General features: G+C 40.6%; 1 protein-coding gene across 1 annotated transcript in view; it reads left to right on the forward strand.

Moving 5' to 3' along the window:
* Positions 1-741: 741 nt before the first annotated feature.
* Nbn (nibrin) overlaps positions 742-17,229 on the forward strand; it is a 36,779-nt gene continuing 20,291 nt past the window's right edge. Inside the window, exons 1-8 of the mRNA XM_036177678.1 lie at positions 742-816; positions 3,806-3,934; positions 8,421-8,512; positions 8,969-9,128; positions 9,821-9,924; positions 13,866-13,983; positions 14,747-14,940; positions 16,967-17,064. Coding sequence (XP_036033571.1) covers positions 742-816; positions 3,806-3,934; positions 8,421-8,512; positions 8,969-9,128; positions 9,821-9,924; positions 13,866-13,983; positions 14,747-14,940; positions 16,967-17,064 — 970 coding nt within the window. The remainder of the gene's footprint in view (positions 817-3,805; positions 3,935-8,420; positions 8,513-8,968; positions 9,129-9,820; positions 9,925-13,865; positions 13,984-14,746; positions 14,941-16,966; positions 17,065-17,229) is intronic.

The following is a 17,229-nucleotide window of genomic DNA, read 5'->3' on the forward strand; positions in this document are numbered from 1 at the left end:
GGATCTGCGGGTGGTATGTGGAGTGAGTAGAAAATTTCTTATTATCCACATTTCTCTCAACACCCTTATCCTCCAAGATCCTATGAGAACAGTAAACTCTGTTTGTAGAATTCAAAGCTTTTTTATAACCATAAGTTGCAAACTCTTCCACATTCCAGTCACTAAACAGTTCTGATAGCCACATAGTCAGGTTTATGACCCCACCTCTGTTACCAATTGTCTTAGCTTTTTTCCCATTTCTAAAGAAACTCTCATGGATGAAAATAAGCAATGATTAAAAAAAACAAAAACTGTCCTGACATACATTTTCAGGGAGGCTATATACTGCTTTCTAAAGTCCCTAAATGTGCTTGCTTGGCATGGAGAGATGACTCGGTAGTTAAGAGCATGTCCTACTCTTACAAAGGGCAGAGTTTGGTTCATGGCACCCATGTGGGCTCATAACTGCCTGTATCTCTGGCTCCAGGGGATCTACTATCCTCTGCAGGCACCAGCATCCATGCACACATACCCATAGAGACATATGTGCACACATATAATTAAAAATGCTTCAGTGGAAAGAAACTGCTTCTCCCCAAGACTTCAACAAAACCCACTACTTCCACTTTCTCCCTTTCCTGTGGTATTTCAACTTCTAAGGAGTCAGTTATGATATTTTTCCCTTTCTAAAAAAACAATAGGTGTGGGGGTGCAGCAAGAAGGCTGAGCAGGTAAAGATAGTTGGTGTGAAAGCCCAACAACATGCAGGCAACCCCTCAGACTCATAAAAACCCGCTGGACACAGCAGCATGCGTCTTTACTCCAAGCATGTCCATGGTGAGAGGAAAAACAAGGTCAAGAGGGCCTCCTGGAAGCTTAGGGACCAGTAACCCAGAGTCTGAAGCAGGACAGAAGCAAGAGACCCTTCCTCTGCCTCTGATCCACCATCCTCATGATGTGTAAATTCCAAGGCTATATTAACAGACAGCCTACTTCCACCAATGCATCAGACTGTCATCATATGGCATCGACACCTAGAGCAGCAGACATTTCGCTGCTGTTCTATTACCCCTACCTGTCATTACTACCAATGCATTTGGAAAGTGCTGTGATTTGTACCTTTCTTTTATTCTGTGTCTATAAAAGTTTCATCGAAGTGTGACAGTTGAGAGTTGGACTGAGGCTTTCTTTGAGGCCCTGATGTTTGGATAAGCAAGACAGCTCTGTGGTGATATTTTGTCTCCTGCTGATTCTGTCCTGTTGTATGATAGATTCTGCTAACTTTGTCACATTGCTCCCCCAAAATAGTACAAGATGCTGTACTTCTTAATAAACTTGCTTGGTATAATTCATAGCTTGTGTAAGACCTCCTGATCCCAAACATTTTTTTTTTATCTTCTCCATCAATTCTCTTTATCTTTAGATCTCCTGGCCCTCTCTCTAAAGACCATGTCAGTGAAGGAAAATCTGATGAACCAGATTACATGACCATGTTGGAAAATATATTTCTGGGCCATTGTTACTAATATTCCCTTGGTGTTCTAGTTTGCTTTCTTTTGCTGTGGTAAACACCATAACCAGATGCAACATGTGGAGGACAGGGTTTATTTGGCTTACAGGTTGCAATCCGTAATGAAAATAAGCTGTCTTAGTTAGGGTTTCTATTGCTATAAAGAGACACTGTGACCATGGCAACACTTTTATAAAGGAAGACAGCAGGAAAAGAATGTGAGACACTGGGCCTGGCTTGAGCATCTGAGATCTCAAAGCCCACCTCCTGTGACATACTTCTTCTAACATGACCACACCTATTCCAAAGAGACCACAACTCCTGATAGTACCACTCCCTGTGAGTCTATGGGGGCCATTTTCATTCAAACCACCCCAGAAGTCAGTCAGGAACTCAAGGCAGCTAACAAGAACTGAAGCAGAGACCATGTAGGAACATTTATCACTGGCTTGATTCCTGTGGCTTGCTCAGCCGCTGCCCAGGCCATCTGCACAAGACTGGTACCTCACACAGTGGGCTGGCCCACATTAGTCAGCAATAATGCTTCACAGACATACATACACACAGGCCAATCTGGAGAAGGCAATTCCCCAATTAAGATCTCCTTCCCCCAGATATATATAAATTTGCATTATGTTGACAAAAACCATGACACTTTGAGGTGAGAGCTGTGATTCTGAGTTAACAGACCATTGCAACCTCTCTTCTGATATTATTCTGTAATAAACCCTGTCTTCTACTCTACCATCTATGTCTCTTCGGAAGTTAGTTTGACCACAAATCTAAAAACTGGAGGTTAATTTCAGTGCCCGAGTACGTAGTCCTCTTGAAAGCTAACATTTATCAACATTAACATTTGTATGTGTGACTGGGGGTCAGCACTCTTTTTATACACATTCTTAATCCTCACAAGCATCTGTGAAGTATATGAATTAGCTTTGTGTCACTAGGACAAAATACCTGAGCTAAACGACAGGCTTGGCTTGAGAACACTTCCCAGAGGGTCAGTGTGCTGAAACTGGGCCATTCCCTACTCTTTTTCCACACTGTGTGAAACAGTGGTTTTTCAGGATGTGCCTTGCCTTAGACATTCATTTTATGGGAAGAATTTGGCCCCACTTTGAACGCAAACAGGGAGGCAGGATGACCATACCTTGCTCTGGCACTATCTAAAAGGCACACACTGAGAAATAACTTGTTTCTAAAAGTAAAGAGGGTACCAGCCTACAAACTTATCAAAGTAAATTGGGACCATTTGGTCACATGGGCATATGAAAAACGTACTGGGAAAACCCTGCCCAAGAACTTCCAACACACTAGACTGAGGGAAGTGTGTTTATCTCAGTCATTCCTTCTATAACCTTTATCTTGTGCATTATCTCTTAGTCAACAGAACCCATCTTTAAGGGAGATGTCACATGTACTTTATTGCTGGGTGACCTCTGCACTATGTGTATGACTGAGACCAGGCCTGCAAGCTATAGAACCCATCTTTATGGAAGATAGGTCCGTTGCAAAAGAGTTTTGAGGTAATCACACCTTAAGCTTTGTTGTTTTCTTGGGATTGAGTTAATTATCATCAAAAAACTTTTTCCAAAATTGCACTGTGCTTAAATATCTCTGAAATAAACTGTCTGATGTCAGACTCCAGAAGTTTGAACCAATACTGGCTACTGAGTCATGTTGAACGGGACTTCCTTCTTGCCTCACACAGATGGACACTCTGCTGGCCATGGTGTTTGGACACTGTGCCATACAGGCCTTGTGACCTGAATTTGATCCTAAGAGTGCACAAAAAAAAATGAAAGGAAGGGACTGTTGAACTCCACATGTGCATCCTCCCAACACACACACACACACACACACACACACACACACACACACACACACACATTTGTTTTTCTTTTCTTCTCTTTTCTTTTCTTCTCCTCCTCCTCCTCCTCCTTCTTCTTTTTGAAACAAGGTCTCACTGTAAGTCTGATTGTCCTGGAACTCACTATATAGACCAGGCTGACCTGGAACTCACAGAGATCCACCTGCCTCTGCCTCCTGGGTGCTGGAATTAAAGGTATGTGCCACTATGTCAAACTGGTAAAAAATTCTTAACAGCCTTTTAGATGTAGCTTAAGATCACATACATATATAAAGGTACACATGATCACTGCAAGACACTTCAGAAGTTCAACTCTATTTTCAGAAGCCCACACTCATGTTCTTAGATGTGTCTTAGTCTTTCCCTGAGCACCTCGTGTTAACCCCGTCACTTAAATCTGTGTTTAAAAAATCTCTTTTCTACAAACTCCAATTCTACTTTAGGAAATTCTCTTTTGCAGAGCAGTTAAGGATCCAGCTTGGTCAGAACAGAAGCACTTGGAGGATAAAGCAGTGCATCCGGCGGCTGGCTCCAGGTCTGGGCTGCCTCAGCCTGCTCGTCTGTTGACAGTGGTTGGCTGAATCACTGTCTTTAATGTGCTTGATAGCCACTCACTGCACCTGCTTCAGTGTCTGACCCAACAGCCTTGCGAGGATCAGTTAAATCCTTCTAACGGGTATTAACAGACAACTAGCTTCAATCAACACAAAGGCTAAGGATGTCATCAGATATCACATGGATCTATTACACATGTCTCTCCTTTGTTGTGACCTGCTTACCTGATGTTTCCACCACAGTATTTGGAAAGCACATTGATTTGTGACTTTCTTTACTTCTGTCACTATAAGAAAATCCAGGAAACTATTCCCATGTTGGAATTGGGTATTTGTGACAGCCTGAATGCCTATCCTGGAGCTATGGTTACCCCATATGACTTAAGGATATAGTATCTTTTGTTCTTTTTGAAGTGAGAACATATCTATTAATTATCCAGTTCCTCCAAGTAGGACTCACTGTTCAGTTGGCTTGCCCACGCACGGTCCAGGAAGTTGTATTCCTTTCTTTCTGAATTCCATCTGTTTGAGTCTACAGACAAAGAAAAAGGGACAAAAGCCAGTTCTACATTCTTGCCAGCTACTGCAACTTCCTCCCCTGATGTCAACAGCCTCCCATGTCCTTGCCTAAACACTCAGTTTTTGACCATGCTTGCTCACAAACAGGGCTTGTGGCAGACACAGTCATCATCCCTTGCCTACCATCTATATAACTCTCCTGCCCTTGCTCTGATGCAAGACTTCTCTGGTCTTGATATCCGAGACTGGTAAGCTCACCCAGAAGTTGCTTTTGCCCTCAATATACCTGTTAAACTTTTTCAGTTTGGCTTGGTCTGGCTTACCATGTCAGTGGAGAAACTTATTATTGGCAGGTAGAAAACCTATTACTCCCCTCAATTTCCTTGACCTCTCAATAAGTTTAAAGAATTTAGAACATGCTGTAGTCTATTAATAGACAGCAAATACTCACTGTTTTCCTACATGTAAAGAATGGTTGCTGATTCCCCAAGTGCACTCCATCCCAGCAAATCCCCAAACCTATGGCTGGACCCCCCCCCCCCCCCCCCCCCACACAGAAGACTTCCACCAAGCAAGCCCAGGGCATACAAGACAGAATGAGTAAGTGACCTGCCTACCAGCGAAACTGTACCCCTCCCTGGATTCTGTCCCCTGCAACCCTTCACCAGACCAAGACCATCCAAGCTTGTACCTAGCCCTACTACCACCCAACCCCAGTGGCACTGCCCCCAACCCAGCCAATGAGAAGCAGGCCACACCAGCTACAATCACCCTCACTGGTCAACAAGTGGCCTTTTCCCAGAACTCCAGCAGACTCCATAGGCCCAGACATAGTCCATACCAGTTGGAAGAACAGAGGCTATAGGCCCATGTACAGTTCACACCAGTCTAAAGTACAGCCCCAGCAGCTCTACCATAGGCCTAGGATTGTCCAGAAGAAGATACAGGCTTTACTGGAGGCCAAGCTAAATAATAAAAGCTACAAAATAAAAAGGCCAAGCAGACCTATCAGAATTATACCTGACTTCTCAATAAAGTCTCTAATAGCCAGAAGATCCTGGACAGACATCTTGCAGACTCTAAGAGACCATGGATGCCAGCCCAGACTACTATATCCAGCAAAACTTTCAATCACCATAAATGGAGAAAGCAAGATATTTCATGACAAAGTCAAACAATATCTATCCACAAACCCAGCTCTACAGACAGTACCAGAAGGAAAGCTCCAACCTAAGGACCTTAGCTACACTCATGAAAACACAGGCAATAGATATCCCACACCAGATGGAAACACACACACACACCACCACCACCACCACCACCACCACCACCACCACCACCATCACCATCACCACTACCACCACCAGCAGCAGCAATAACAACAACAAAAAATAACAAGAATTTAACCATCACTGGTCATTAATATCTCTCAAAATTGGTGAACTCAATTCATCAATAAAAAGACACAGGCTAACAGAATGGATATGAAAACAAGATCCATCCTTCAGATGCATACAAGAAAAACACCTCAGTGTCAAAGACAGACACTACCTCAGAGTAAAGGGATGGGAAAATATTTTCCAATCAAACAAATCTAAGAATCAAGCTGGTTTAGCTACCCTAATATCTAACAAAATAGATTTCAACAAAAATTAATCAACAGAAATGGAGAAGGACATTACATTCTTATCAAAGGAAAAATCCACTAAGGTGATGTCTCAATTCTGAACATCTATGCCCCAAATACAAGGGCACCCACATTTGTAAAAGAAACATTACTAGAGCATAAATCACACATCGAGACCCACACATTAATTGTGAGAGATTTCAACACACCACTTTCACCAATGGATAGGTTGTCCAGACAGAAACAAACAAACAAACAAACAAAAACAGAAAACAGAACTAACAGTTGTTATGAGGGAAATGGATTTAACAGATATCTACAGAACATTTCACCCAAACACCAAAGAATATACCTTCTCCTTGGAATTGTCTCCAAAACTCAAGACACACTTGGTCACAAAGCAAGTCTTCACAGATACAAGAAAAAAGAAAAAAGAAAAAAAATGGAATAACCCCCTGTATCTTATCAGATCCCCATGGATTAAAGTTTCAACAAAAACTACAGAAAGTCTACAAACTCATGGAAACAGAACAAATCCCAACTGAATTACCATTAGGTCAAGGAAGAAATAAAGAAAGAAATCAAACACTTTCTAGAATTCAATGAAAATGAATTCACAACATACCCAAACTTATGGCACACAATGAAAGTGGTGCTAAGAGGAAAGTTCATAGCACTAAGTGCCTGCACAAAGAATTTGGAGAAATCTCCCACTAGTGAATTAACAGCACAACTGAAAGCTCTAGAACAAGAAGAAGCAAATACAAATGGGTTAATTTAAGATAGAACAAGTAGGTAACAAGAAGCCTGCAGCCATACAGTTTGTAAACAATGTAAGTTTCTGTGTGTTTACTTGGTTGGGTCTGAGCATCTATGGGCCTGGCGGGTGAGAGAGATTTGTCCTGACTGTGGGCCAGGCAGGAAAACTCTTAACTACACACCCAAGAGGAATACATGGCAGGAAATAATGAAACTGAGGGCTGAAATCAATAAAATAAAACAAAGAGAACAATACAAACAATCAATGAAACAAAGAGTTGGTTCTTTGAGAAAATCAACAAGATAGACAAGCCTTTATCTAAACTAACCAAAAGTCAGAGAAATAATATGCAAATTAACAAAAATTAGAAATGACAAGGGGAGCATTAGAACAGACACTGAGGAAATCCAGACAATCATTACATCATACTCCAAAAAACCTGTACTCCACAAAATTTGAAAACCTAAGCGAAATGGACAATTTCCTCGATAAATTCCACCTACCAAAACTAAATCAAAATCAGATTAACAGCTTAAACAGCCCAATAACACCTAAGGAAATAGAAACAGTCATTAATAATCTCCCAACCAAAAAAAGCCCAGGGCCAGATGGGCTCATAATTCAGCTCATAGTTCTACCACACTTTCAAAGAAAAGCTAATACTAGTGTTCCTCAAATTATTCCACAAAATAGAAACAGAATGAACGTTGCTAAATTCTTTTTATGAGGCCATAGTCACACTGATTCCCAAACCACACAAAGACTAAACAAAGAAAGAATTATAGACAAATTTCCCTCATGAACAATGATGCAAAAAATAAATACTCAATAAAATACTGGCAAACAAAATCCAAGAACACATCAAGAAGATCATGCACTGTGATCAAGTGGGATTCATGACAGAGATGTAAGGATGGTTCAACATATGAAAATCTATCAATGTAATGCACCATGTAAACAACATGAAAGAAAGAAACCCACATGATCATCTCATTAGATGCTGAAAAAGCCTTTGACAAAATCTAACACCCCTTCATGATAAAAATCTTGGAGAGATCAGGGATATAAGGAACATACCTAAACATAATAAAAGCAATATACAGCAAACTGACAGCCAACATCAAATTAAATGGAGAGAAACTCAAACCAATTCCACTAAAATCAGGAACAAGGCAAGGCTGTCCACTCTCCCCATACTTACTCAATATAGTGCTTGAAGTTCTAGCGAGAGCAATTAAGACAACATAAGGAGATCAAGGGGCTAAAAATTGGAAAGGAAGAAGTCAAAGTATTGCTATTTGCAGATTATATGATATGATAAGCAATCCAAAAAAATTCTACCAGGGAATTCCTACAGCTGATAAACACCTTGAGCAAAGTGGTTGGATATAAGAGTAACTCAAAAAACTCAGTAGCCCTCATATGTACAAATGATGAAAGTGCTGAAAAAGAAATCAGGGGAACAACACCCTTCACAATAGCCACAAATAATATAAAATATCCTGGGGTAATTCTAACCAAACAAGTGAAAGACCTGTATGACAAGAACTTCAAGTCCTTGAAGAAAGAAATTGAAGAAGATATCAGAATATGGAAAGATCTCCCATGCTCATGGATCAATTGGACTAACAGTTTATACATTGAAGACTGGAGATAGGGTTACGTTTGGGGTATTTGAGAGTAAATTCAGGTAAGAAGTTGCTGTAAAGCCACAGCTTTCTTTGGAATTCCAGAAGAGGCTTTACGGACGGTGAAGTGAAACTGCTGTAGCTGAATGAGTTGGCATGCGCCCTGAGAGTCCTAAGGGTTGGTCAGTTATTTGAGTCCTCATAGGTTACATGGAATGCCAATTTTTGGTCCTTGCTTTTTCTTCATTCGGAATCAAGACTTAAGAAATGATAATTTCTTAGGAAAAATACTTTTTTTTTTTTGGTTTTTCGAGACGGTTTCTCTGTAGCTTTGCACCTTTCCTGGATCTGCTCTGTAGACCAGGCTGGCCTCGAACTCACAGAGATCCGTCTGATTCTGCCTCCCAAGTGCTGGGATTAAAGGCGTGCGCCACCACTGCCCGGCTAAATGACTGATATTTTAAAGTCCTGTAAGTTGCTGCCCCTAGAACTATTGTGTAACTTCTTTTCATTTACAGAGTGGAATACGAGCCTTTGGTTGTTTGTTCTTCCTGTTTGGACATCTCTGGGAAAACTGTTTTAAATCAAGCTGTATTACAGCTCGGAGGACTCACTGCAAACAACTGGACAGAAGAATGTACTCACCTTGCCATGGCGTCAGTTAAAGTCACCATTAAAGTAGGTTGGCAGTCTTTATGTGCAGAGCAGGCTCTGTCGGCGTACACCACTGACGTAATACGCACAGACCACAGTTTGCTCTGAGTGATGTATGACTACCCCATTGCTTGTATTTAGGCTCGAAAAGCTTTTCGCTGTTTATTGTGCCAGAGAACCAAAAGCACATGGATTCTAGTTCAGATTTTGATTTGGCATTTTTAAAACGTTTTATATGACCCTGTACTGTGAAGTTCATTTGATTGAGTAGATCATGTTTGCAGTCTAAAACAGAGAGTTGAGTTAAAGTGCTTGCCACTCCTCAGGGTTAGCATCTCCTGTCTCCTCTGTCAGGTCTGCCTTCTCCTCCCCACACCATCTCAGGACTCATTCCTGTTTCCTGTGGAAGATTCTGTTCACAAAGACTTCAGAGTTTTGTAGTTGAGTGTACCTGAGTGAGTCTCAGCAGCCTCTAGGCACAGTAGTGACTGAGGACTTCTTAAATCTGAGTGCTTATTAGTGGTTTATGTTCTTACCCTGAGTTGTGACCAAGTGCTGACTTCTGCTTTTGATTGTGTCTCCTTTATCCATTTAGGGCTTTGAAAGGAAAATAGTGTAGAACCACCTCTTTGTAGTTTATAACCTACAGCTTCCTTTTAAGTAAGCTATTGTATGAATATATGTATTTATAGTTACATGTGATCTTTCTATTTTAGACCATATGTGCACTCATTTGTGGACGTCCAATTGTAAAGCCAGAATACTTTTCTGAATTTCTCAAAGCTGTTGAGTCTAAGAAACAGCCTCCAGAACTTGAAAGGTATGTAACTTACGTTAAATTTAATAAAATAGAGCATAGAAATAAAAGTAGGCATTGGTTTTATTTATATTAATTCCATGTCAAATATTTCCTGTTGCCGTGGAACAAATCTTAGTAAGTGTTATCAACACTTACGAAATACTTTTAAATGACAAAACGTAAGGACAATGAATGACCCTGAAGTGTGGTCAGAAGAGCACACGTGACAGTACCTTGCATCATCGGGGAGGAAAGCCCCAAAGCGTGAAGCCACAGAGGCCACGACTGTGGTCTTAGTTGCCTCATTGCAAAGGTGCAGCTAAGCTGAAGGTGGAGATCACACTGACAGCCCCAGCATTCAGCAGGAGGCTAAGGCAGAAGGCACTGAATTCACCACCAGCCTGGAGTGCAGGGGAAACCCTGAACTCGGCTCATCCAGTTTAGTGGCTGGTGCCCTCATTCACTGACACATCCCTCAGCTCTATTGTCTTTGAGACAGGGTCTCCTGTGTCCCAGGTTGGCCCTTAAACTTGTGTAGTCAAAAGATGACTTGAACTTGTGATCATCTTGTCTTCGACTCCTTATTGCTAGCATTACAAATGAGTGCCACAGTACTCAGTGTATGTGGTATTGGGGAGTGAACCCAGAGCTTCTTGTATGCCAGGCAAGCACTCTACCAATTGAACTATAGCCTCAGCTTTAAAGAAAATTCTTTAATTAAAATGTTTTGCAAGTTAATAATTTTATTGCCAATTTTAAACTGCCTGATTCAGGCCATTTTTCCAAAGCATATTTTTTATAGCCCTGGCTGACCTGGAACTCAGTATGTAGACCAGGCTGGGCCTTGAACTCACAGAGATCCATCCGCCTGCCTCTGCTTCCTGAGCGTTGGAATTAAAGGCATGTGCCACCACACCTGGCTCCAATACACTTGTTTTAGGGATCATTTATGCCCCTGTTGATCATAGGTGTGTAACCCGAATGTTAAATAAAAACCCAGTACCAGATATTGGAGTGAATGCTGAAAGACCAGAGAGACAAAGGAGCAAGCCACTGCCACATCTTACCTCTAGGATTCCTCAGCCTGGAAAAGCCTCCGCTGATAGGCCTCTAGCCAAGCCGAAAAAGCTTCTAGCTGAAAGGACACTTCTGCCGAAAAGCCTCTAGTTCTGTCTCCTCGTGCCTTCTATATCTTTCTCTGCCCAGCCATATTACTTACTTCCCAGTGCTGGGATTAAAGGCGTGTGACTTCCCAAATACTACTGGTAGCAAAGGCGTGAGATCTCAAGTGCTGGGATTAAAGCTGTATGCCACCACTGCTTGGCTCTTTCTCTCCTAGACTGAATCAATCTCACGTAGTCCAGGGTGGCTTTGAACTCACAGAGATCCAGGTGGATCTCTGCCTTCCGAGTGCTAGGATTAAAGGTGTGTGCCACCACTGCATGGCATCTATGTTTAATCTAATGACTTGTTCTGTCCTTTGATCTTCAGGCAAATTTTAATAGGGTACATAATGTATCACCACATAGATGTCTGTGTTTAACAAAAGCCAAAAATTAGAATCTTCTGGATTTTTTGTTTGTTTGTTTGGTTGGTTGGTTGATTGGCTTGGGTTTTTTATATATTTATTTTTTCATCTAGGAAATTTATTTTATAATCTGGTTAACAGATAACACATTATTTTGGATTCTGGTCAGTAGTGGGTGGTTCTTAACCTTGAGTCCACAGCCCTATCAGAACAGCTTCAGGAAGTGTCCCTTATATACTTGCTTGGTCTCTCAACAAAATCATACTCTTTCTCCCTCCAAAGTCCATCTCTTTGCCTCTGGGGAGTCCCTGTAAATAACAACTCTGACTACAAAGTGTGAGTTGTTGTTGATTCCAGTTTGCTTTAGGTGCAGGGTAAATGTTTACTGTTGTTGGATGTCCTGTTGTTTGGAGCTTTTAGAGTTAACTGTTGAATCCTCCTTCTATTCCGATTTCTGGCTGTTAACACCCATGACCACAGTGAAGCGGCATTACTCTAGGAGGACTTTTGAATAACTCCTAACTTACTGTTAACTCCAAAGGCCTATTGTGTCAGTGTTTTATACTAGCAATTGGCAATCAACGTTTCATATCAAGAGCTGGGCATGGTGGTACAGTCCTGTAATCCTAGCACTCAAGAGACTGACCTGTACAGCAAGGTGAGTACAGCCTGTGCTCTATAGCAAGACACTGTCTTAGAAAAACACCAAACAATCAAAAAGTATGTAGTCATTTGCCCAATAGTAGATCCTTATACCTGTCTACATCTATTTAAGACTGAGTGCTCTGCTTTTTTCCTCATTCTATAGTCCTGTCTTTCAGAAGACACTGGGTTTTGTTCCAAACCTAGATGGTGACTGAATTCACAACTGTCTGTAACTTCAGTTGGGGTCCACACATGGTGCACCAACACACACATGCACACACACACACACACACACACACACACACACACACATACACATACGTGTATGTATGTATATATGTGTGTGTATATGCAAGCAAACACTCAAACATAAATTTTTTTAAAAATTAATAGAAATGAATATGAAAGGGATAGCAAATAAACTGTAGTGACTTGATGTCATAAATATTTCTTTTAGTCCTGAAAAAGTATGAATAGCTCTGAATTTAAATCAGGGCATGCTATGGTGCTATTGTGCAGCAAATGCTGTCCTGTTTAATACAGTTACATGTGCATTTTTCAGGTCATCAAGAACAAAGGCAGTCACCACTGCATGGACCTGATGTGATTTATGATTCCTAAAGTACTGGGAATAGATGGAGTCAGTTTTAGAAGACTCAGTGTTGAAAAAGATTGTTTAAGTGTATCATGTATATTCAGATAGGAAAGTCTCTATTATGTATGTCTGAATATAAGGAAAAGAGGGAGTTCCCTTTCGGTTTGTACAGAACTCTCATGTTGTAACATGTTCTCTTGGTTATTTTATTTCAAACATGACTCACTGCTTGGAGAGTCTCCATAGATCTCTGGCATTCATATGTAACTTGCCGGCTATGGGAAGACTAAAGTCTGCCAGCCCTTTCCACAGCCACTTCTGTGTAGTGTTTGCAGTGAGAAACCTTGGGAAATGAAGCAGTATTTCCTCTGGAATAAAGAGCATGCTTGCTGACAGCCCACTGTGGACTCACAAATGCTGTGTTCCTTACTCTGGAGCACAGGTGATCACATGTGCTTTCTGTACATTCTCCAGAAGAGATCTGCCACAAACCACCTTTCAGCTTTATTTTTGCTTAATGTGTGTCTTGTTGCAATCATATCTCTTAACGTATTTATTTTAAGAAAATACAGAGGCATTTTGCTATAATGCATGGAGCTGGTATCATATTTTAGGAAAAGGTATCTAGATACCTTTGGTAATTTTGTTTCAGATAAAACTTTACCAAGAAAATTAAAAAAAAAAACCAAAAACCCCTGGAAATACTGGTTTTTGTTTGCTTCTTCTTGGTTTTGTTTTGTTTTGTTTGACAGGCTCTCAGTATGTTGCCTTTACTGGTCTCTTGTGTTGTAACATGTTCTGTTCAATTATTCTAGTTCATAATGTAGGCCAGATTAGCCTCAAACTGATTCTCTGCTTCTGCCTCCTGGAGACACAGTCGTATATCATTGTCCCTGGCTCAAGTAATATTGAACTCAACCTTTTCAGGTAGTCACTTGATTCACAAATTCAATAGTCAGGGCTGGAGAGATGGCTCAGAGGTTAAGAGCACTGACTGCTCTTCCAGAGGTCCTGAGTTCAATTCCCAGCAACCACATGGTGGCTCACAACCATCTGTAATAAGGTCTGGTGCCCTCTTCTGGTCATACATGCTGTATACATAATAAATAAATAAATCTTTAAAAAAAAAAAATTCAGTAGTCAGCCAGCAGAGAGAAGAGTATGTGATTAGAGTATATTTTAACTATTTTACAGTTTTTACCCGCCCATTGACGAACCAACTATTGGAAGTAGAAGTGTCGATCTATCAGAACGACAGGAAAGAAAACAAATCTTCAGAGGGAAAACATTTGTGTTTTTAAATGCCAAACAGGTAATTTAAAGCTGGGATACATTCGTTTTCTTTCTCTTTTATTGTATTTATTTATTTTTTGGGTATGGGTGTTTTGTCTGCATGTGCATCACATGCCTTGTACCCTTGGAGGTCAGATGAGGGCGTCCGATGCCCTGGGACTAGAATTACAGACAGTTTTGAGTTCTACCATATGGCTACTGGAAACTGAACCCAGGTCCTCTGGAAGAGCATCCAGTGTTCTCAGTCACTTAGGCATCTGTACAGCTGCCACATTAGTACTCTGATTGGCAGCTGTTGGGGCTTTTCATTTTGGGGTTTGTGTAGATGTGTGAAATAAGATAAAAAGCTGCTGTGCACTAGAACCTGCTCTGCTCATGTAGCTGATTACAGTATTTCCTAACACTGCCTAATTGGCCTGTTTAGTTTATGTGAGTGCCATAGTGGGAGAGACAAGACATTGAAGTCCTGACTGGTTTAGCTAACAGAGCATGTGTGGAATGTTTTTTTGTGTTCCAAAATGTGGATTTTGGGAGTTTATGTTGTAGTGGCAAAGTCATACAAGTGAATCAGCCCTTGGAGAACTGTGTGGGAGCATGCTGAGAAGACAGTGTAGTGATGTGTGGATTATAGGTGGGGCCGCTGAACTAGGGTTTTCAGAGTGGAAGCTCAAATTGTCCACTGAGAAGTAGGATGCAAGTCCAGTTTGTACATAGTGAGAATGTGCTCCAAAGCCTCGCTGCAGCTGATGCTTTGCTTGGTGAAATGTTTCTTCCATTTCTAGCATAAGAAATTAAGTTCTGCAGTTGTTTTTGGAGGAGGGGAAGCCAGACTGATAGCAGAAGAAAATGAAGAGGAAGAGAGTTTCTTTTCAGCTCCTGGAACTTGTGTTGTCGACATAGGAATAACAAATACACAAATCATAATTACTGACTCCCAGAAGAAATGGATTCATTTGATAATGGATGTGCTTCAAAGGTACATAATCATTCTCCACTGGTTAAAAATGCAAGTAGATTTTTATATGCAGCCCAGTTAATATAAATGTGTACACAAAGGTTTGTCATGCCATATACTTAAGAATTGTGTTTTGGGGTGCTAGGTGGTGGGATATCTATATAATTTTATCTAGGTATTGTCTGCCTTTTGCTTCTTTAATGAAATTTATAGAATTTGCTTTGTATGTGTGTATGTGTATGTGTGTCTTGTTTTATTTTGAGACAGAGTCTTACTGTGTAGCTCTGGCTGTCCTGGAACTTATTACTGTGTAGACTGAGATGGTTTTGAACTTACAGAATGCCTGCCTCTGCCTCCTGAATGCTGGAATTAAAGCAATATCCATCAGCTTCTGACGCTTAATAAACTAGTAGTTTTTATGCACAGTATATTGAAGCTGAGGTTAAAACTCAAAAAAGTAAAATACTTTCTAAAAGTACCTAGAATTTAAAAGTTTTCCGTTCATACATATACTACTACATGTAATTCCATATATGTGTATGTCAATATGGGAAAGTATACATATACTTATATGTGCTAGGATGGAGAAATGGGGAAAATGTCAGCTGTTTTCTGTTGTTTTGCTTTGGATTTGCTTCTGTTTTTGTCTCTAATCGGCTGTGTAGCCAAGGATGACTTTGCACCTCTGATCTTTTTGTCCCACCTCCTGTATGCTGGGATTACAAGCTTAAACCACCCTGCTGGTTTATGTTAGGGATCAAACATAGGGTTTCATGTACTAGTGATAGGCAAGTAGCCTGCTAATTGAGTTCCTCTCCATCCCTGATGCACAGGACTCTCCTCAGAGCAAAACGCTGCCATCTTCAAGTCTTAACTGGGCCAATCCAAAAAGGTCATCACAGCTGACCATTTTTCTTTCTTTCTTTCTTTTTGGGTGAGTGGGGGTGAGTGAGGGGAACAGGGTCTCACTGTGTAGCTCTGTCCTGGAACTCACTATGTGGACTAGGCTGACCTCAAACTCCAAGAGGTCTGCCTGCCTCTGTCTCCAGAGTGCTGGGATTAAAGTCATATACCAACACACCCCACAATAGTTAGGCTTTTTGACTGCTGATCTTTCCTCATAGAAGGACCCTCAGTGAGTATCTAGCTATCCCTCCCAGCCAGCTATAGCTAACCCTGCACTAATTGAATAGGGAGGGTAGAGGATATAGACTGGGAAAGACAGTCTTTAACTTTTCATACGTCTCTTCTATCCCTAAAGTCTAATTTTTAGTGCTTTTATTGTTATAATTATACATGCAATAGAATTCTAAATTCAGAACACATAAAACATGTCATATAATTCAGACTACCACAACTATTTAAAACAACTCTTCAATAAATATTAAAGGGTGCTTTGTAGCTGAAAATTTAAGTAATAGTTTCTATATAATGTTTTTAAAAGTTAAACTAAGTATTCTGTTTTATAAAATCATCCATATTGTAGAATAGAGCAGAGTCCCCATAAGACTCTTGAATGAAGTACTTTGAGCCAACCTACAATCCCAGTACCATCAATGCTGAGGTAAAAGGATTACATGAGTTGATGAGTTTGAGGCTAGTCAGTTGCAGCATAGCAAAACTATCATCTCAGTTCCCCAAAAAGATGCTTGAAAGATGTGTGGTGAGTTGTAGTTCCCCACCTCCTTGCTGTCTTTTCTATTGGGGATCAGTGTAATCGTGTATATGAAGATTTGGTTGTCTCGAAATAGTACTATTTGCTCATTCTGAAAATTATCCTAGCAGCGTAGAACTAGGAAGGCTTCCTCCTTTGCTGTAGCCCCTGATCTTATTGATGATGTTAGCTGGGTTGCTGGAAAGTCATGGCTTGTCTACAATATTGCCCTAGTGAGGAATTTAAAAATACTTTCCACATTTCAAGTTCTGTCCATACCATAAAATTTTAGTGTCTCTTTGGGAAGAAAAATAGATTTGTCAAGCTTAATATTATGTTAATGAAAGTTGTTAGTCTTAGTACATTACTATATTTAAACTTTTATTCTCATAGGCATGGTCTTAGGCCTATTCCTGAAGCAGAAATTGGATTGGCTGTTATTTTTATGACTACAAAGAATTACTGTAATCCTCAGGGCCAGCCTTGTACAGGTAAATAAGACACTTTATTGATGGTTCAGAAAATTTTATTTATTTATATGTGTACTTTGCTGTTGTACTTGTGAGGTGTGGCCATACCTTCATTTACTCACTAGAATCATAGTTCTGCCCTAATACTGGGTACTGCTCATTAGTGAGTAAAGTGAGCAGGATCAG

The sequence above is a fragment of the Onychomys torridus genome, chromosome 2 (genome assembly GCF_903995425.1).
Source record: "Onychomys torridus chromosome 2, mOncTor1.1, whole genome shotgun sequence".
NCBI classification, from domain to species: Eukaryota; Metazoa; Chordata; class Mammalia; order Rodentia; family Cricetidae; genus Onychomys; species Onychomys torridus.